The sequence below is a fragment of the Cylas formicarius genome, unplaced genomic scaffold (assembly GCF_029955315.1).
Source record: "Cylas formicarius isolate icCylForm1 unplaced genomic scaffold, icCylForm1.1 PGA_scaffold_6__28_contigs__length_40554024, whole genome shotgun sequence".
Taxonomy (NCBI): Eukaryota; Metazoa; Arthropoda; class Insecta; order Coleoptera; family Brentidae; genus Cylas; species Cylas formicarius.
Window position 1 is genome coordinate 27,413,380 of NW_026844347.1, and position 22,971 is coordinate 27,436,350.

Below are 22,971 nucleotides of genomic sequence, written 5' to 3' on the forward strand. Positions count from 1 at the left end.
ATATATATATATATATATATATATATATATATATATATATATATATATATAATATATATATATATATATATATATATATATATATATATATATATATATATATCTATATATATATATATATATATATATATATATATATATATATATATATATATATATATATATATATATATCTATATATATATATATATATATATATATATATATATATATATATATATATATATATATATATATATATATATATATATATATATATATATATATATATATATATATATATATATATATATATATATATATATATATATATATATATATATATATATATATATATATATATATATATATATATATATATATATATATATATATATATATATATATATATATATATATATATATATATATAGAAATAATCAATCCATTCGAATGAAATAATGAAACTGTTAATGCTCAGTTACTTATAATCGCGAAAAAAAAGTATGCATGGTTTCATGGTCCCCATGGTATATATAGTGTTCAAAATTAGATCTCAATATTTTTATTAAGTAATTCTACGGCTTGAAATACAGTTCTTAGTTTTTAGTTCTTGCAAACTAAGATCTACAACTTTTTCGTGTTTAAAATAAAACATTTTAAAGCCAAAGGTCTGATTTATTTACTTATTTATTTATAAACAAGCCTTTCCTACAGGCAGACGCAGCTGTCCAATAAAAGAAAAGCACAAAATGTCACAAAAGAAAGATACTCTGTCAATGGATTGGTTTAAAATATTTTTTAGAAGCTAAATCAAATTAAGAACTAATTACAACTTTTATTAAAGTATTTTAATTGGTGTACCGTCTTAAATGTCGTTTAAAGGCTTTAAAGCTCCGAGCAAATAGATCTAGATCCGGAAACGCGTTCTCAACCCTGTTATCAGTAATTGGAGAGTTAGAAGAGTAGTTTGAATGATATCTAGATATAGGGAACGTTTGCCTATTTGGAAGAATGTAGCGATTATTGTTAAGAGTATATTGTTTCCAAAACGAAAGGAGATTTAATCATATTGTTTCCAGCTCCAAAGATTGCATACAATAGAAGGTTTTCACTATAACTAAAAAAATGTCTCTGTCTATTAAATCTATAATTTATAGCATTTACAAATTTTCGTTGTACACTTTCCAGCCGTTCGATATATTTAAAATTAGCCACGTGTAAAATAAATCGAAGACTCTCTAGAGCTTCTTGATTAATATTTTCTACGTGCATCTCAAAAGGAAGCCCCGAATCCAATGTGGTACCCAGGTCCTTTACAGAGTCCTAAAAGTTCAGTTTGTAGTTACCTAGGTAGAGATAACTTATAATTTGCAGTTGTGGTAATTTTTTTGTAAACAAAATACAGTGACATTTCTCAGAGTTAACAAATAATCTATTCAGAGAACAATATTCTTCAAATTTTAACAAATCTCTCTGCAACAAGACATAGTCTGCCGCCGAATGAACCAATTTTTAAATTTTTAGGTCATCTGCCTGCAAGGAGGAAGTACTATGTAAAAAGCACTGACCAACATTATACATGAAAATGGCAAACAATAAGGGACCCAAATGCGACTCCTGAGGGACCCCCGAAGTTATATTTGTACTCTTTGATTTTATCCCACTTACAACAACATACTGAGCAACTCTTAAGGAGGCCGAGCAAAACAGCGAAATTTTCTAGTTTCACGGCAAGAGGGTGAGTGGTGTGTTTTATCAAAAACTTTGGACAAATCGTTGTAAACGGCACAAGTCTCGAACCCATGCTTCATTGACTGAACAAACGGTACCAATTACTAACGTATTTCTTTCTAAATCTGCAAAGATAAATAAATAAAATTTGGTGCAGTTACCAAATGATTTTATGTTCTATTGGATTGATTAAAATAGACTATTGAACATTAACTTAAACAATAAAATTTTATTCCAGTGATTCTAGTGATTATTTGCAGATGGAAATAAAAATGCGGATAATAAAAACAATTTCAAAAACGAATACCTCCCAAACGGTTTGAGATAGATTGATAAAGTAAGTGTGTGCAGAAAGAATAGCTCTTTACTAAGATAATTCTCAGCTTTACAGGGTAAAAAGAGATCCGATACAAAAAAATCACAATTGCTGAAGCAAGCGCCCTCTAGGATAGCTCGCCTTTGAAAACGCTTGTAGATTGATAATGGAATAACTAAAGCTAAATAAATATCTCCGTTTTAAAATTATTGTAATATTTGATATCATCACATTGTTGAACAAATCATATTTTTATTAATTTTGTCGTATAATTTGGATGTATAGTATCACCTTTATATGCGACACGGCATCCATAAAAAATAATGTAATTTGAAGAACTGCCAGCTGTCGTTAAAAACCATTTTACTAATTCGTACATTCCCGTGTTTTCTTCCAATTTAAGGGGATAATTATAGCTTTAATTCGACGTCACTTTCAAATCTACCTTGTACAATGACGAATCGATAAATAAAATGAAAGTATCAATAGTGGTCGCCGGACAACAATCGCTGGGATAATTAATAAGTAATTTAGCTAATGGCCGTAGTGATTAAACAAAAAAATTATCAGAGCACGAAAACGCTATCTTCAATTGCAAACGGTCAAGTAAATCCGTTCCTCAAAGCTATTGTGTGTTTTATTTCTAATCTTCCTCGATGACTTTACAGATTTATTATGTAAATTTTGACAGACTTTCAAAACAAAGCACGAGTTTAATTGGCCCCATCACGAGAAGGCAGTACTTCCTACGATAGTACGTGCCACACGGGCAAGTGCTATTCGTTTTCGATTGTTTGTGATCTTTAAAGATGGAGTAGGGATCTGCTTATATCAAGGTTAGGGGTTGGGGAATATTCCCTTAAAAATTTGTCAATTTTTAAGGGAATACAAAACTAAGTTAATACTAAAAAATACGGTGCAATACTTGATAGATTTTAGGAACTTTTATATTATAAATTGTAACCTTAAATCATTTTTGTAGCATTTTTACTTATTTGTGTATACAATTGCTCTTTAAAAGATCGTTTATTTTTATATTATATTTATATTAATTTTAATTTAAATATAAATTACATATATATATATATATATATATATATATATATATATATATATATATATATATATATATATATATATATATATATATATATATATATATTATATTGTGTTTTAAATATGTGGGATAGAGATATTATGATTATTATTATTACGAGACGCCCGGTATATGCATGCAAAGATCCCCAAGAAGCGGCCTTCGGTAAACTCGTACCAATTTGTTTCTACCGCGCACCATCACGTTCGTTTCGTTACGGACCAGAAATTCACCGCGGTATGGGATTTTTCCGGGGCATCTCGTACAAAATGGTCACCGGAACATTCTTCTAATGAGTGGCTCGACGAATTTGCATAGTTAAAAACTCGCCTCGAGCCGGCCGCGGTCCGTCCCGATCACTACTCCGCGCAGGCTGTAATTTAATTTGAATATAACCGTGGCATTATTTTGCCCTGACCGGAGCAACATGTGCTTCAAATCATATACCACGCAGACGAGCGAAAAGAGCAAAGCTCTCTTGTTTATGTTAAGCGCACCATCATAAAGTCCACTTTGCGAAGAATCGGCGTGCAATATAATATGACGTGGTGCCGTATACTTTAACAAATAAATATTATACCATCGGCGCTCGGGTTACATACGATCGGTACTTCGGTGGGGAACGCGAACAACTTAGCATTGTTGAGGGAAGAGATCTTTTGAGCGTTTCGTTTTTGGGAAGGGATCGAATTGCACTTACGGGACTGTCTTGACCGATAATTCTGGTAATCGAGATTTCCTCAGAATCATAAAAAAAAATCTACTGCTACTCGGAACTAAAAAATCAAAATCTTATTGAGCGTATAAGCAACTATAAACACGTAGCCATATGAATTTTTTCTTGACAAGTATATAATGTGAGCCATGGAAATTGCAACTCTCACTATATGAAATAAACTGATTTTAATATTGTTATTTGACCAGTCAATTGACTGAAATAAATTTAAAAATACCACGAAATTAATATTTTATTATTGGGATTCCCCGAATCGCTAAGTATCGTATTCTGATTTCTTGAAGAGGGTTATAAGTAAATTGGACATCACAAACGCACAATAATTTATTATAAAATATTATTAAATAATCATATGATTCTACAATTGCAAGATGTTATTTAAAACATTTTTTAAGTAGTCAATTAAGAAGTGGTCAATTGATCGGTCAATTAAAAAGAAGTCAATTGACCAGTTCCAACACTATTATTTTTTAAAGAATTTGCAAAGTGCTATTAGGTTTTAATACCCTCAGCCCTTAGCAAGGCATCCTGTTAGAAGACATGACGTGGTCTAGGGGATACTAGAATGACTTAGTGTCCTTAAAGACCGTTTCAGAATAACCAGCACCATCGGACATGAGTGAAGGGTGAAGGGTTGCTAGATATCCAAGAGATCGTTTTATGGTTTTGCTTTTAACCGATAGATACAGGCAGCTACTTCTAACATGTACGGACTGACTGAAATCATTAGTAGAAAGGGTCGTTTTCAGTGACGAATTACGTTATTGTTTGGATGATGGTTTTAGAAGGGTCTGCATGGAATGAGACTGCGATCACTAGGAACGTTATGGTTTGGAGTGCCATAAAAGTTGGAAGCAGGTTCCCTCTAGTTTCTTTGGACAGACACATGAAATCCAAACGTGTATAGATTACATACCGCTGCAGTAACCCTTCTTCCGCGACCTGCAAAGTCACCAAACTTATCGGCGATCGAACACCTCGATTTTTAAACAAAATGTAGAATCGAATTTTAAAAATTTAAGTTTAGCAAAGAAAGCAATACAAGATAATCACTTCTCAATAGTGTAAACTAATTTAATTTTCGACATTTTTTTTGGAAATGGAAGTTTATTGATTTCAAATTTGAATAAGGACGTTTTTGTTAAGAAAGCAATTTTTTAATTTGATGAAGTATTTCGGGTGGGTTTTTCGATAAGTAAAATACAAAACAATAGCGGAAAAATGTAAAGAGTTTTGAGAGATTGTGGCTAAAAAAACAGTAAAACAACCTGGAAACGGAGTCTAGTTGTCCAGTTGTGAGAACAAAAACTGTATGTATCATCTGGGTGGTGTGCTTTGTGGAAAAATTACAAGCAAACACTGCCGTATTAGTGCTGGGATCATTTGATCGAAAAACAATCGATGATTCGATTAATGAAACACGAAATACCTTGAACAAAGCTGTCGGGAATTTAAAAAATTATAAATATTTATTATTGTAAAAATGGATAACTCCTTGCAATGTGACCTTGCAGGAACTTGCAGGTTTTCCGAATCACTGAGAACCCTGCCGAAACTATGTATACAGGCCCGTTATAAATGGAGCTTTTGGTCATACTAAACCCATTTCTTAACTAGATAGAGCAAAATCGAATTACATGTCATACGTTCAACTTTTCAGAAATATATGATAAAAACCGTATGAACGTATCTTCAATACTGACACAAGACCTACATATATATAAACAAAAATGCCTTATATCTCCTCAATTTTTCATGACAGAATGGCTCAACACGATGTTGAAAGATCATAAAATAAGAAAGCAGTATTTATTTGAAGAAAACGAAAAGTTCTACAAAAATCTGGATGCTTAAAAAAATGCCGTGATAAGATTTCTTTCTATCCGAATAAGAAATTTTCAAAAATAATGCGCTTTTTATTATTAAATATTTTTTCAAAATCGAACTCATGACATGTAAGTCGACTTTGCTCTATCTAGGCAAGAAATAGATATCTCACGTTCCCTAATTGGGACCACATGTCTATCTGTTTTAGTATTTCCCGTATCGCTACACCGAATGTTCCGCAAAAAAAAATAAATAAAAAAAAACATTCGCAAAATTCGGATCCGCATGTCTACTGCCGAACCCCCCCTCGCCCCTATTGTATGTTTTGTGCGTCATACATCTGTTTTTCGATCCTCCCCTATATTGCGTTTCCCGAATACGCACAAAGTTACACGCGGCGTTAATACGCGCCGGGGTTGCCACTGAATGTGTGTAGGGTGGTAAATTTAACCCCTCACCTGGTGGCGGCCATATTTAGAGGCGTTCACAATGGCCGACATCGCGAATAGATTATATCAGACGATCCCATCTGAGATAGTCGGGAGATTAGCGGGGATCCTAACGGACTTCCGCAGATGGCCGCAGAACTGAAGAGAAAGGGTGGTGGCGTGGTAGTAGTATAGGTATATATAAGGCCCCCTGGGCCCCCTGAAATACGACATGCATGACGTCGAGATGAAGCTTCCTGCGTGTGAAAATAATTTATGAAAACAGCGGGGGCAGTCATTAATATCTAGTAGCCGGTCGGTTAGAGTGTTTGAACGGATGGACGACTAATGGAAAACCTAGTGGGGATTTAATGGTAATTTAAAACGGCGCTGCGTAGGTACCGTGGAGGATCGCTTTAAAAATTGATTAACGCTGGTGTTTTTCTTTTTATTTTGAAATTTTAATTTTGAACGTTCGTACGTTTAAAATTATTCTCTCTTGGTTTGCTATGCTGTACTGATATTCACGTATTACCGTTATTACCTATCGTGTATGCTAATCGGTTTTGTAGTGCTGCGGTGTTTTTATAGTCCTGTTGAACGTGAATTCTTCTTAAGAAAAGATTGACGTTTTGCTGACTAGGATAAATACCAAAAAGCAAAATAACATCAAGTAAACAACAAAAAATCTCGAACATTCCAAAAGAATCACTTACTGATTAACTAACTAACCAAATCAGTAAAAATGCACAGGGAATTATTAAATTCATAACTTTATCGAAAAAGGAGGGATAATTTTTTAATTAATGTCAAGCAGCTAGTTTGGAGTTCTATGTATCATCTATACCTATATTGTCATAAACTACCATACTAAAAGTTTACTATCTAACTTTCCATGACTAAAATTGGAAGTTCGTCATTTTGTGGTTAAAAGAAACAAACGAATTTATACACACATGCTAGCATATTATGAAACAAATTTGATAACCGCCACTTTAATCACGAGCTTGATTTGGCACTAGCACAGCGAGTGCTAACTAAACGGGCGACTGAAAAAGTTTATCAATTTGTTGCATACTATACTTTTTCTACGACCATTAGTTTCTTTGGTAAATTTTTGCATAACTGCGAAAATATATTACGTATGATTTCGCCACTACAAGTGACGAACCTCAAAATAACAGTGACTAAGATCGACCGATCGCTCTCGAGGCTGTGACCAAAGTACCAAAAACGCCGTATTTCTGGCGCCATCTCCTATATTAAACGTCAAAGTTATCAACCTTTTCATTTCTAAATTCTTTTTTTGTTTAATACTTCAAATGTGCAGAAATAAATATAGGCAAACTTTAAAATAGGTTAGTTTTTATATAACAATACTGATTTAAATTTCTTAGTGGTATAGAACCACTATATCCCATTTTAAAATCAGTATATTTAACGAAATAAAGTGTTTTTTATTTTATATTTTATTTCTATAAAGTCGTTTAAATAAAAAAAATTCTGTCAGCCTTTAAAATTTATTTTCACACTCTTCCCTAACATGTCCTATTCCAACTTCAAGATGGTTTTAGTTAATTTAATATAATATACAGTAAAACTCACTTACAACGTACACGCTTATTATAATAGTGTCAATTCTTATGAAACATTCAATAGAAACATAGTTTTTATAACATACTGTATTGTCATGTAGCTGCTTCTGAGACGTACTTTTAAAATCTGATATAGTAATATTAATGCGACTTACCTTTCAACTAATGACTTATCACACAATCTGAGGTAGATGAAGACAACTTGCCCTTAAGTGTTTGGTTAACCAAAAATTATTTTAACTTGGAAAAATTCAATCCCACTAGGGTGGACGTTTTTGTTGATATCGATAATGATATTGCGACAACCAATATGCCTACAGAAGAGGAAATAATTGCGCAGATTAGCCAATCTGAACAGCTAGAAAGTAGTGAAGAAGTGCCGGAAGAAACATCTCCAGCTTTTGATGACGCCGTAACAGGGATAAAAATGTAAAACGATTTTTAGAAAGAAGATCGTATTTTAAGCGCAACTCTGGAAGCAGCAAGTTATTCTTATAAATCGCCATAAGCAAACTCGAATAACGGACTTTTTATAGATTTTGATTTTTTTTTCATAAATATGTATTTCAAAAATTATATGTTTTCTTTTTAAAATAAAATAAATCTTTTGTTGACATTATAAACAAAATATGTATTATTTTTTCATTTGATATAAGGTACCTAGTACTGAGTACCCAGATGGTACTTTATAACCATAAGTTCTACTGCATATGTTACATAGATGAAAGTTACAGGAAACTCCATTGTGGTAGCAAAAACTTCGAAAGAAAACAAATATAGATATCAGTTCTAAAAGATGCCGTATTATAGCTTAACGCAAAGATGATTACCGACCGAACTGCAGAATAAAACGGTAAAATTAAGGCCACATTTTATAAACCCGACGAAATATTTCAAAACCAGCTTTTCGGCTCATCCGAGAGAACGTTACCTGGACTACCTTCTCGTACACTTGACGCTTTATTTTCCTTCCAATTATGTTAAAATACTTAGAGTTTGACCAGCATAAAAGTTGTCGCTTACGATGTACCCATCCATGTGCCGGTGTAACCCAGCCAAGTTCGGAGGGATATGTATTTATGGCTGACACAAGGGCGAGAATCGCACGCCACTCGACATTTTTATGATCGCGCCGGCCCAAGATATAGCGCTATCAGCTTACCAACTTTTATACGTTGAAAACAAAACGGATCGTATTTCAGTTCAACTTTTATACAAGTGTCATTCAGTTTAAATTTGTTTCTTTCTTTTTGTAAAATAATATTGCCCGTGGACACCGGTGGCACGTTAATTTTGCATATCATACCGAAATTGTTGTTCTCGCTATAACAGCCTGTAATCGAATAATGTTCGGATATATAAGGTGAATCGCGCTTAATATTTAACTGAGACTCAAAAAGGCTAGCTTTTCAATAATGGGTAGCTTTGGTTAGCCTTGCCAAATCTACCCGCAATTAATAAAAATACTGGGTGAGTAAATTCTTTATGGCAGTACTTTAACAGCTTAAATCAGATAACGAAAATGTTATTTATACTTCGTCCCCAAAGAAAGAAGTCAAAGTTTTCTGTTTTTTTTTTTTGGTAGAAAATAGTAAATACAAAAAGTTAAGTGTTTTCCATAACTACGCGGTGGTATAATTTTGAAACATTTATTGTTAGTAATAAATTTTTTCACCGGTATCTTAAAATCGATTAAGTTGACACAAAATATTCAAAACATCGAAATCTCAAGCAAAATGTTTTCAAATTTTATTACATAATTTAAATTTCAATTCAATATTTTCAAACAGAAGACAAGTTAAAAACACAAAAAAACGTTTCGCACTGCAAACGAAGATTCCTCGACTTTATGTTATATTTTATTGTTAAAAATTATCTTCTTGAAGCAATTAAAATTCCGTTACAAAAACTGGCTCGTCCTATATAATAACATACAGAAAATATTAAGCAACACATTATTTCCTTGGAGCGTCAATAGTATATATAGCTTAACATTTATGCTCGCAAATGATCCAGAAAGGCCAGCTTTATTATTGCGCAAAAAGGTTCTAATTTTGATGTACCCCATGCATCACAATTACTACAATTTACCGCAAAAATGAGATTTCGATAATTGCGGCCACTGATTTTTTTAATTCCGCACCCTGTACTTCATTACACTTTCGAACAGGCCAATAACTTACCTACAATATTTTCACACATATTGGTTAGTTAGCCATACTAGAAGTAATTGACTTTTAACAATACAGGGAATTTCAAAGTTTCCTGTAGAATCGGAGGTGAATAATCAAGCATGAAAAGTTGAATATTTTTGTGCTTTAGATATGTATGTTGGGGTCACAAATTAAGATTTCTAAAGCTACCGCTAGAGGTTTCTTATGAGCTTTAAATGATTCGAAATGTGCGTTAGGAATAAATGGTTTTGCTTTAATTTGCTAAAATATTATTTTCAAATTTAATTTTTGGCTTTGTTGGAGTGACTGAGATTTATATCGTGTTCCAAGTTCTTTGCTTTTTTATAGCAGCAACTATGGAATTGTAATTTAACTTACATTTACTTACTTAACTTAACATTTTGAATCTAAGCTATAATGCAACGTTCTATAAATATTGTAACTTTGTAGTATATTATTTGCGTAATTTTTAACATACAAACCTTGAAAATAAAGAATTAGGGTTTAGAACTTTTTAAAGTAGTTTTGTTATAAATATTTTTTTATAAAATAAAATAATACAAATTAAATTAGACGCAATCCTAGGATTCGCTCAAATATAATAATATCAACTTCAATTCATTGTAACTAAAGATGGTTACGATATATTTCCAGATATGTTGGAAATTCGGCATCGCCATTAAAAGAATATTCGATTTCAATATCTATAAATAACAAACCGCTTTCACATAAATCGAATTAGGAATTTCTTTGGAATCTCTGTCTCTCTACTACAAACGCAATAAATATGTAACTTTTATTAGTTATTAATTTTAGTTTTTGGGCATCTGAGTATGTAAAATTCCATCCCAAAATACAATAAGGTCGTGGTGCTATTATAGAATAAATATATTCTTTTCGACAACTGGTACATCAGTGGCTCGGTAATACTTTAAAACCAGGTGATCTGCTATAGTTTTATTTCCACCTGCGCGAATCATGTTATCCGCAATTAAAAATGAGCTTGTATGCCAAGAAGATAAGATTTCAATTTTAAGATGATGTAATTGTTGTAATTTGTTACCTTGTGATAAAGATGTATTATGAAAGTTGCACAATAGAATTTTTAGTGGAGAAGAGTTTTTGTGCCATACCAATAATAATTTTTAACCTAACAGGCGCGGTAACTAAATATGATAAAAAAAACAATCGGAAAACTCTGGAAACACTATATTTAGAAGATGTTTGCACAATATTATTTTGAATGGAAAAAAAATTACTCCAGGCAAATTATATTTTTTTATTCTAACAGGTGTGTTAATTGAGTAAATATGGAAATAAACAAACAGAAAATTCTGAGACGACTATATTCTATAAAAAAAAGTGATCTTGACATTTTGACAAGTCTTACTTTATTTTTCAATGTTGATAAGATTTCAATATAACATATGTCCCATTATTTTCGTTGTATTTTCAAATCTCAACATATATATATTTATACACATTTTTTCAAATTAATTTGCACAGAAACTAATAAAAGGAAACAATAGCTTTTATCGAATGTCAATGCGTGAATCGAATTCATTAAACTCGAAAGATAACGCAGTGAATCGAGATCTTATCGGCAGTTTACTCAGTTCGAGACAATGCCCAGTTTGTTTTAAAATATAGCGCAGTCATTTCGCTACTTGGGCCGTGTGAGAATTTTGAGATACTGTCAATTTGCAAACGATAAGATAAGCGCAATTAGAACTACCGGTTTCAGCAGATTTTCGTCACGGTTATCACAATAACCGTGATACACAATACACACACAATATTTTTTTTAAAAAACCGATTTTATTTTAGGCGCTAACCATCATACAGAAATTTAAACCATTCTATTTTCTCTCAGTGAATAACACAATAAATTAGAGTTTAGCTTAAGTTGTCTTAAATTAGCTTAGTTAATAGCAGATTTCTCGAAAATCAGTTGTCACTTTACTGCGCTGCATATACAAAAATTGAGATGAACCCAAGTTATCATAAATGTTATTATAAATTTTTGCCATACATTAAAATTAGGAGAGTTGCTAACCTATGTCATTTTGAGTCCAATTTTTACAAAATTTATGATAAAATAAAAAATTTTAAACTTTGCATTAAATGTTCGAAAATGATATTCGTATTGTCATAACAATTTCTACACGATCACTAATCTTATGCTCGGACGTACAGTTTAACTGTAAATGTAAAAAATGTATAAACGTTGAGTTGTATAATATGTAATAACAAAATAACTTTTCATCGTCAACGATGATATACAGGGCGTCGCATTTGAAAAAGGTAAACATTCTGAAAAAAATCGTAATTGTTATTCCGCTATAAAATCTCTTAAGCAGCGGAAAAATACTTTAAATTTATTAGTTAACAATGGTACCGACTTGAGTTGTTCACGCTGTATATATGTCCGCACCTATCGCCTTACGAACATAATCTGTTCCAGTCTATTAAAGCATATTTCCGTCTTCCAACTGCTGAACGCGCTTGCCTCGTACCGTCGAACTTATTTTGGGACCGTTTATTTCTTTTTATACCGCGCCGCCTAAATTAATTAATAAAATATACGCGACTTCGCAACGATCATTTTGTTTTCATTTATAAGGCGACCGCTATAGTTTTTATAGATTGTATCTGTGCTTCCTTCCGCTGTTTAAATAACAAAACTGTGCTATAATAGCGCCTAATAATTGTAATAAAGAAGCATTAGCGTTAATAATATTAGTCGTGTAATAAGGGACCGGCAGGGTTAATTACTCGATTGCTTTTCGCATTATGTAACTTTGTAACTAATACTAATTATTTTCCAAAACTTCCTCGGCGGAAAGCATTGAACTAAATTGAATTGACTAATATTTTTTCTACTCCCTACTTTAAAAATCCAAATTATCCACTAATCAGGCATGCTAACCAGAGTGCCGAGCCACGTTGTTTCCGGTACTTTAGCCACAGGTTTTGGAAGCGATCGGTGCATTTTAAATATTGACGTTTTGACGTTTGTTAGTTCTGATGGCCCGTTACATATATATTCGTGCTGTTTTCAAAAAAATTATGTATTAAAGACCTGCTCCTTGACTGCGTTTCGCCAAATCCAACTCATCATCATCGTAATGTTTTTTTTACATGATTTCAAGTTTAATTGACATGCGAAAGTCACTGTTTTCATCCATTGCGAATTGTAATTGTGTCATATACGCAAATTTCCGAATTTCCACGCTCAAAATGTAATCACTGTTAAAGATGGAGCTCTTGTCTCATAGTTTATCCAAAAATTAATTGAATAAAAGGCATATTCACGTTGTCTCCAAAAACATTTTAGTCAATTATTACAGTCGACAGATTGTATTTTTATGATTAAATTTTTCAAATAGGGGACGTTAAGTTTTCTGGTCTTAACTTTGTCAGCGACGAGAACTGAACTTAGATTTTTTTCAATTTTGTAATTTGTTCTAAAAGAAACACTCTCATTATGGGTTAAATTGAAAGAACAAAACAAACTCGTGACTAAGGTGCCCTTTATTAAACTTGTTACAAAATATGAAATTGTTTACCAGAACTCACCAATAAAAATTGGGTAACAAATTATTTCTATAACTAAACCATTTATGCAAAACCTAAGTCGAACTATATGCAACAAGTTCTATATACAATCCTTTAGTCACTAGTTTAATAAACAGGTGCCTGAAAAAATGTATAAACACGTATATAACAGTCAGAACCGACAAATCTCAAAATGTCTTCAGTGCCTAACATTTCAATAGAAACAATCTGCTAAAATTCTGACATATTAAAATGAGCACTAAGGAAGTAGTTAGTAGTAGGAATACTCATTTATTAATTCATTTTCAATATATTTCTGTGGTAACCTTTTTGCATTATACCGTTACCGTTTTGGAGGTTGTCGTACAGGGTACAGAAAACGTTAATTAAGATGAAGTAGCTGCCGCTGTCACAGGTAATTCAAATAATTGGCTTTATTCTCATAGCTCGCACGCCAACAGTACATTGTTACAATTTTCTCCAATTGACGTTTAATAGTCAGACTAGTTTTTTTCGTATCCTTTTCAATTGAACTATTAGGTGAACCTGAATACTTCTAACCAACCTTGTACCTTTATTAAACCTTAATTAAAAACCCTATAATCGTCTATTTGATTTTCAGTTTTTTTAGATTTTGCAAATTTAGATAGAGAGTTAAAAATGGGAGTGTGATAGTAGATTTAAATTGCAGTTATGTTTAATCCAACCAGTCGGTCTCCATTTGGATGTTCCCACAGCAAGTGTGAGAACGGCTAGGAAACAGAAATAACTTTTCAAATACGCTTCAAGATTCTAATGAACTTGTTGGAGATTGTTATTGTCGTGGGTACGTCACAACATTTAACAAAATTATATATGAAAACGCAGTTTAATGAGTATTCTGTAACTATCAACTCAAATTGACGCAAAGCCTTGATCTCTTTTACCAATAATAACGTGTTTAATCAAGTGAGTTTAAATTATACGGTAAAAATAAATCGACCATTAAATTAACGGCAATTGTTTATATCCGCTTGTAAACAAATATATCAAATTAGTATTCACGTACAATTGCGCTATATATATATATGCATCTTAATCGAATAAAAATTTTACCGCTTGCCTTATCTTGGCAAATGTACACATCGATTTATTTTTCCGTACAGGGTACTTGAAAAGTGACGTCAAACGAGTACGCCACAATAGCGATGCTGGGGAATTATTTTTTAGGCAATTTGAACGATATCAAAGCTCATGTATCAAAATTCCTTTTCATAAATGTTTAAATTTAACCTATAATGAATGATTTAATCAAAATGTGGCTCGAATACAGAGTAATTTTTTTGGAACAATAAATGATGAAATACACTCCGCCTGATGTAATAATTGAGGACAACATGAATATTATATATCTATTAAACTTTGGACAAAGGAAATGATATAGATAAGAATCAACAGTTATCTAGAACACTAGTTTTCGAAATTCGATAATCATGACAAAGAGACGAGAACGCCATCTTCACTTTGGATTATAATTTCAGAGTGGAAATTCCTACGGCTTTTGGATAAAAATTTGCTAATTTGAAGTTTTTTGAAGAAAATACTTTTTTTAGTTTCGGTTCGAGAATTTACTTTCTTGAAAATTACCCTAGCAGAAAAATTCTTGCACCAAGAAATGTGGAACATCTGGGGTTACAATTTTTATCTCTGTCACTTTTTCGATTATGTATGTGGCAAAAAACAAAAAGTACCTGAAACGGACCTTTTCCTTAGCCTCAAATGAAAAAGGGCAAAACCGGAACTCCACTTGGTTTAGGCAGTGATGTAGCTCATATCAAGAGCAACAATTTTCTTATTAACAATTCTCGTCTAGCATACCCGGCCAAGATATTTAAAAAATATATAGGGAAATGACCAAAGTTTGATATGAATTTTAAGTTAGCTTGACGTGCACGCCACGTAATCCATTCATTTTGAGAAAGTAACAGAGCACGATAGAATAAACCGGGAAACTGCTCCTTTGAAATAAAATACGAATCAAAGTGTTCTAATTTTGCAAAAATTGTCCAGATATCTGAATATTGACTTACTGTTTTTCACTTTGACTTGTTTCGTATTTTTTTAATAAAATCTGTTTGCAAATGAAAAAGTTTTCTTTCTGCCAGAAGCAGAAGTACATCCTATCGAAAAAGAACAATTTATGTGTGCTTTTTGGCGTATGTTCCTCATGCCTGAACGTTTATCATTTCTGGTTAGCCGATTATCATAACAAACACCACTGTTTATCCGGCAGTACCGAACGAAGTGTCAAGTGTCAACCCACATTATTGTGTTAATTCTCCCTTAAAGTACCATAAACAATCTTAAAATTACCACATTAAAATAAGATATGGATAGATAATCGAACCAAATGGGCGGGTATGGGTTATATCAAAAATGTGCGGACGAAGATAACGTCGAAAATTATAGTCATCCGAGTATGGCGAAGCTATACTTAATATACCCCACTTACAAGGAGATTTTTTTTATTAATTCGATAATATTGGTTATTAGCTTTTAATGGCGGGTTTGCTAGCTCCGTCGTATTAATTTAAGAAAGGTCGTGTACCGTGAACTCGATGTTATTGTCCAAAAGTAGTATGTTAAGGTCTTAAGAGAAAAGATTGCCTCTTTGTATAACAGTTAATTGGATGACACCGTAGCGGAGAAATTTTTAATTATGTTTTTAATTTATTTTTTCTGATATACGGGCTCTCGGTGTTTCGGATTCGAACATTTCGTTTACGGATAACGTGATTGCGTTTAATATCTTTGTGAAGCCATTTTAACGATTTTTTCGCGAGGAATTAATTTTAACGTTTTTAACCCACGAGTTTTTTTCTAAATAAATTTGAAGGCGGATAATTATGACCAAAACACTTAAACACTATTCGGTTTACAAATTTAAAACATTAAAAAATAATTTTTAATTTTTCTAATATTTTCCTTTTTATTTTATTCATGTTTTTACACGACACTTGATTAATTAATACGTTATTTCAATTAAAGGGTTTTCGTTACTAATTATATTGGAATGAAAAATTAATTTCCCGAAGTACCTCTTCGTGCGCCATTCGTAGACAACAAAACTAATCGGATCTACCACGAAACAAGCAATTGAATTTTTAACGCAACGAAGCCATTCAACATTGTCTGATATATTCTTACAAGTTGCATGTTGAACTCCGCGCCATAAAGTCTAGTAAACAAGAAAGACAACTCAAACAACAATAACTTTAAAATAAATTTATGAGAAAGTTGGGTTGTTATTTAAAGTCGAAAGTTATTCCGCAACGGCGAAATAAATCCCGGCTGAAAATTTCAGAATTTATTAAATCAATGGCGCGGGCAGCCATCGCGGGCCTTATTTATGTTCGGGATTTTATTATTTATACAATTTTTGTGTGAAGTCCGGGTAAAGTTTTCTCGGAACCCGAAAGCCTCAAACTCGAAACGTCCGGGAATGTGAGGAATTTCAAAGTAAAAGCCACAGGCCGGTAAATTATTCGAAAAAGGTCGTTACTAACGACAAGAAATTTTTAACATTAAATGTAAATTTAATTACCTAGTTTTGAAAAGTTTATAAGAGTATAAACGTTGGATATCGAAATCGTGCGGGCGTTTTGCCAACGATTCGCCAGAGGTGGAATTGTATAAGTGCAAAGTACCCTATTAATTCATATTTTCCGAGATAAAATTCTATATGTTTCATAAAATTTCCGGAGGTGTTACAGGATACCTCAAGGATCCAATCTTAATTAGTTGCTTTTCTTATTTGATGATGTTCCCTGATTGTGTTGTTAACAGATATATAAATAATTTTATTTTCTCCAAAAACTGTGACGTCTTTCAGAATTTGTGTTCCAAATATATACTTATAGTTTACATAATCTCAAATATACAAAGTGTTGACCTTCACCTTGTACTCTTCTAAATAAAAAGTTGCACAATTCTTGGATTTAGTTCTGTCCATGATATTGGTGTTGTTTGATAACGAGTCCTATATTTCTAAACACAATTTCAACGCAATTAATTATTTCCCAAAAATAATATTTGATGACAGACGTTGCACTCTAAACATAAACTTAGTTTAAATGTCACCAAATTTGCAAATTGTTGAACTGAATCAGTAACTTTCAGGCAAAATTGGATGTTTACTAAATAACGGGTGCAACAATTCCAAAATATAGTTCTTTGCTATTGTTTGATAACAAGTTCTCCTTCTCTGGATACATTTTCATCAGAGTAATTATGCCGTTCAAGTGAAACTACGAAACTCGTATGCTATCTATATTATATATCGAAAAACAGCATAATGTCTCTCAGAGTTAGCGTTCGGAAAATAAACTTAGTTTAAATGCTCTCAAAACAATATCAGTATTCTTGTAATTAATGTAGTTCTGATGATCCTGGTGGAGTTCCCTCTCTCATTTTGAACCCAGGTAATTCCAGATTAATTTTTTTATTATCAAAAATTTATCGTCTTCTTTTCAAACTGGAAAACTCTTTTGCTATTTATAATATGGATCCAAATGGATCCAAACTTGATATTGAAAAGATAAAAAAAGTACAGCGCAAGTTTTTTTCCCAACAGAACATTTTGTAAAGAAATTTACATTTAAAACTTCTCCTATTTGCTAAATACTAATTGTATATAATAAAATTAATAATATCTATGATACACTGAACGTTTTTTTTTTCTGTTGGGTAGAACTGGCAATAAATATATTATTTAATTCAATTATCGACTTTAACTGTACGATGATTTTCGTAGCTACGGAATTAGCAAGAATTGTCGCTTTAATAATTAATCGATACTAATTGCTCCGGCTTTGCGCTTTTAATTGACGTCTAAATCTTTCTCTATCTCTATAAAAGCGAGTTTTGCATTTATAACAAAAGAAGCGCTAAAGTTTAATATACCGAGTGTATATTATTTGTGATATTTTTTATTTTAGTTTCTTTTTTTTTCTTTCTCCTTGAATATGCCCCTCTGAAAGTAGTATTCGATCGCAATTTTGATATTTACGTTCTCATTTGGCACTAATTTACAGAATTTGCCATGAAATTTGTAAAATATATTGAAGTTTTTGGTTTGAAACGCCGTAAACTGATAGCATTTCGTTCACAATAATTTTTTGTGTTGTTGATTGAACACACTGCCAATTAAAGTGATAACATTCAATTAGGTGTGGTTTCATGATTTAATAACAGAAAAAAAGTGTACAAAAGATATAATAAAAAATATTTAAAAAACAATAAACCAAAAAATGACAAACTAGTCTTTAATTTGGTACAAAAATTTCAAGAAACGTTTTAGGCGGTGTGGTGAGTTAATAAAAAAAAATAAATTTTGTCATTCAAAACGTACGGAATGTAACGATCCAGATAAAATCTAACTAATGACGTTTGTACACTGTGATTTATAGCAGGAACATTAAACTAAACAACATTGTATTGCAACAAGCGTTTATATCCTCCGTATTTTTGATTGAAGGCAAACCCGTACCACTCAACTATATCTTTCGCGGGATCAAATCTTTTTAGTATAATATGTTCTTAAATAAATTACAAACACCGCACTCTCAAACCCGAATTTCAAATTAAACCAGCTACGAAAGACTATAATTGACAAACGCATATGCTTAAAAAGAATTTGAGTTATCGCATTTAGCATACGAAATGTGATAATATTTTATTATGTCTACTACAGGTCAAAAACAGTTTTAGTAAACCATTTCTTAAGTAATATTAATTGTCACCTTAACAAAATTAGAAGCGCTAATGACGATACTACGTAAACATGTCGGTCAAAAGAGAAGGGAGAAAGGAGAGAGGTCCTAATCCAACAACGGACCCAATTATGTATGCATTTCATTATAAAAATTTATTTGAACTTGAAAACGAAATTCTTTTAATTTGCTTTAACTATACTATGAAACATTAGTTGTTTAAATTTAGGCGAACTTTACGGTTTACAGCGAAACAATAAGCAAGGCAATCTCATTGTGCTACAGTTTTGGGAAAGAAAATCAACTCGTGAAGCTAAGAAAACGGTTAATTAATGTCAGCCCCGCTTATGTAATAAGTAATTCATAATAATTATTTCCATATTTAATAATTTAATTTAAGAAAAACTAACGCAAAAAAGCGTTGGTGCACAAGTTGAATATTTATCAATTTAAATGTCAATATTAATAATAAAAATAACTTTTCATATTCTCGCAAGGGTATTATAAAATGATATGTGTTTGTGTTAATTCCTTACTATAAAGGCGAATGTGTGTTTCTTGACGCGCTATTGTTTTTTTTTAACATATCATAAAAGTTATTTAATTTGGAGAAATTCATTTGCACTCGTTTAGAATATTAACAGAAACAACCAATTGTGAAAAAGGGTTATAAGCTGCAGACACAGATCAAAGGAAGCACGAAAAATATGGGGAACATTTGCCACTTCAAAAAAACGAGGTGGTGATCAAAATAAAGAAATCTCCTATATATGACTGGGATGTTGCTTTTGATTTGGGGTTCAAACCACATGGTCTGGTTTCGAAAATCGTGAATTTAAAATAAAAAAATCGACTCACCATGACTAGCGACGCTGCCATATGGAGCGTGCATACTCTGGTGATAATACCTATGCCGTTGACTACCCGACGGATCGAGAAAAAAAGCACCCATGTGCTCGGCAACACTGCTCGAATTAATGTCAGAGGATGCCCCCGCATTACCACTATCGATACCACCCTGTGCGGGGCTTGCCGAAGTACCAGTCCTAGGATTCTCATACCAACGCCCGACAGACTCGTTCATCATCTCCATAATCATGGGTTACTAGTTAATTATCACTAACACACACGCGACACTAAAAAAAATGTTTCTCTTTTCGATACGGAGGAAGAAGGTGAGGATCACGACTCCTAGTGAGCTTCGGTCATGGCGGTGAGTGGCGGACGCGCGATGCGATGCGACGGCGAACGATATGCGAAATAAATCTGAGCTTGCGGAATACGAATCTGAAACAAAATTGAAAATGTTCAATGACTAGCTGGTTATTAAAAATCTTGTCGAGATTACCAGAGTGTAAAGTATCGATTTTATCGAAAAATTTGATTTGTTTTGCGGGTTATCTTCGCGATAAGGCCGAGATTCTGTCGCAAGGTTTAGCCGCGTCGTTTCGAAATCGATTTGGCTCCTTTTTTATCTCCAAGTGATAAGACTTGATTTTTAAATACCAAAGTTTACTTTGCGGTAGCGATATGTAAATAAAAATTAAATCTTTTTATATATTTGTTCAGTTTGTATATAGTCAGAGCTTTTATCCGAAGCAATGGATAATATAGTTCCTTTAGTATTAAAAAAGAATTAACAAAAATGAATTAAGATACTCGTTTAATAACAATTGTGCCTAAACCTTTAAAATTAATTTTAATTACGTTAGAATTCAAATAAATATTTGTTCTAAATGAAACCTACAGAAATTGTGTTGTATTTTTCTGGATTCTGGAAGTTCGCCTTACTCTCCTCACCTCTGCTTTCGGAAGTTCTAGACCGCACTGCAATCCTAAATTGGCCTGATTTATATTTCAAAGTGAATATATATCATTTTATAATTCTGAAATGTCATTTACAGGATTTCTAGATTACCCTTCTAATAAAATGGGCAAAATTATACCCCTAAAAGGATATCTTATCAATACAATACAATAGCCGTACATTTTAAGATATTTTTAGATAGTTATATTTAATGAAAAATTTGAGGATAGTACCTAGAATATTCCTCTAGCAAAAAATATCCTGTTAAATTTGCATACGCTTTAAAAATCATGTATAGATAGCAGGATAGACATCTCCTATACTGCTAAAAAATAAGAAATCTGATTTTTTGCCTTTGTTTTTTGTTTACTACACCGAGCATAATACTAGAATACTTATCTAACATGCACTGGAAACAAACAAATTAAAGACATTTGGATTTGTTTTATATGGAAATTTGTTTACTCTCCGTTATTATTTTAGTAAAAAATTGCCAGGATAACCTATAAAAATATACATTTTTTTTATAATATGGACAGTTATTTTATATTTGACTACATTCTGCAAAATAAAATTTTCAAAACGAGACAATATATTCAAGCGTGGAGAAGATTGAAAAAATTAACGGTTAAGAAAACACATTTTCTTTTTATTATTTCTATACTAAATCTAACTAACATTGCGTAAGTCTGTGGGAAAACACTGCAGTTTTACAATATAAAAGATAGAATATTTACCACCTTGCTAGCCAATCTGGAAGATTTATAATATATTACCTAAAGGACTTTCAATTTAGAACTTTAAAAAACGAATCAATGAATAGTTTTTCCAGTGATTCTCTGAAAACGCAAAAAAAATGCGATGAGCGATTAGGCGACGAACCTTAAAAATATACCATACCAATAATGTGAATAGTTTCTTATATGGCATTATATTGTATACTCGAGTTGGTACCTACCACTTGGGCGGATATTTTTTCAATTATTTTATTGAGGGCATTACACACTTAGAATTATCCGTCATAGTTGTTGTTATTACTACTTATTTGAACTAATTTAATATATAGACATCCAAGCGTCCGTAAAAAAAATGGAACAGTATTATTACGGGCGACAAGCCCATTTGTAAGTAAAATCAATGATTCAAGAAATGCAGGAACATTACATTCGCCCAGATATTAACAACGAATATTACCTTGTAGTGCGTCTTCGCCAGAATAAATTAAGTAACAAATCGTCGTTTTACAGCGGTCTAATTTAATATTTATTTTAAACCTAAATAGTTTTTAAAATAGAGAATCGCCAGAAGATGTATATCTATAATAAAGCGGTACTCACAATTATCTAAAACAACATCCACATAGCGATAGCCATGTATCCATTGCGCACTGTCACAAAATCACAGTTAATCAAAATCGTGATTACGATAGATCACAACACATTTTTCTTATCAAACTAACGCTGTCATTGTTAAAGAAAACATACAGAAACCTCTCCTCGACATTAGCTCGGCAACCAACACGATACCACTAAGTGTTAGTGTAGCAGCTTTCGGCCGTTTCCCCTGGCAACCGAACGTCGACAAAGCTCGAGTACTTCCGGACGGGATCGGGGTCCCATTGGCGAGCTTTCGGCACCTGGGCGGTGCATGTGGCGCTAGGCGTGTTCGCCGAAGTGAAAGACATTTCAATTTTATAGTGTTTAATTTATATTAAAATTTAGTCATCTGCTTGTTTCACGGGTATTCCAGCAAAAGGCAAATATTTCCTGTCGCTGGTGCGAATCTTCAAGCCCCGCAGAACGTCTCCATTCGAAAAGAAACGTTACGCATTTCGTGAAAATCTCGTTGGTTAAGAGTTCGCGTTTGGTGTACGCCTCCAGGGAATCGCACAAACCCGTCGTAGTTCATTAATTAAATGCAATTATGAAATAAAGTAAAAGCGATTTTTAAATTGAAGCTCGGCGTGTCTTC

At 32.3% G+C, this 22,971-nt stretch overlaps 1 protein-coding gene and 1 long non-coding RNA gene across 3 annotated transcripts in view; one reads left to right on the forward strand and one right to left on the reverse strand.

Annotated features, from left to right (window-relative positions):
• LOC132703716 (uncharacterized) overlaps nucleotides 1-2,040 on the forward strand; it is an 8,371-nt gene extending 6,331 nt beyond the window's left edge. The window contains exons 2-3 of the long non-coding RNA XR_009619136.1: nucleotides 1,507-1,720; nucleotides 1,952-2,040. This is a non-coding gene — a long non-coding RNA (uncharacterized LOC132703716). The remainder of the gene's footprint in view (nucleotides 1-1,506; nucleotides 1,721-1,951) is intronic.
• LOC132703715 (GATA-binding factor C) overlaps nucleotides 1-22,511 on the reverse strand; it is a 100,675-nt gene extending 78,164 nt beyond the window's left edge. For both annotated transcript variants that reach the window (XM_060673145.1, XM_060673144.1), the window contains exons 1-2: nucleotides 22,338-22,511; nucleotides 20,052-20,480 (exon numbers count right to left, since the gene is read on the reverse strand). In XM_060673145.1, coding sequence (XP_060529128.1) covers nucleotides 20,052-20,292 — 241 coding nt within the window. In that variant the 5' untranslated portion in view covers nucleotides 20,293-20,480; nucleotides 22,338-22,511. The remainder of the gene's footprint in view (nucleotides 1-20,051; nucleotides 20,481-22,337) is intronic.
• Nucleotides 22,512-22,971: the final 460 nt, after the last annotated feature.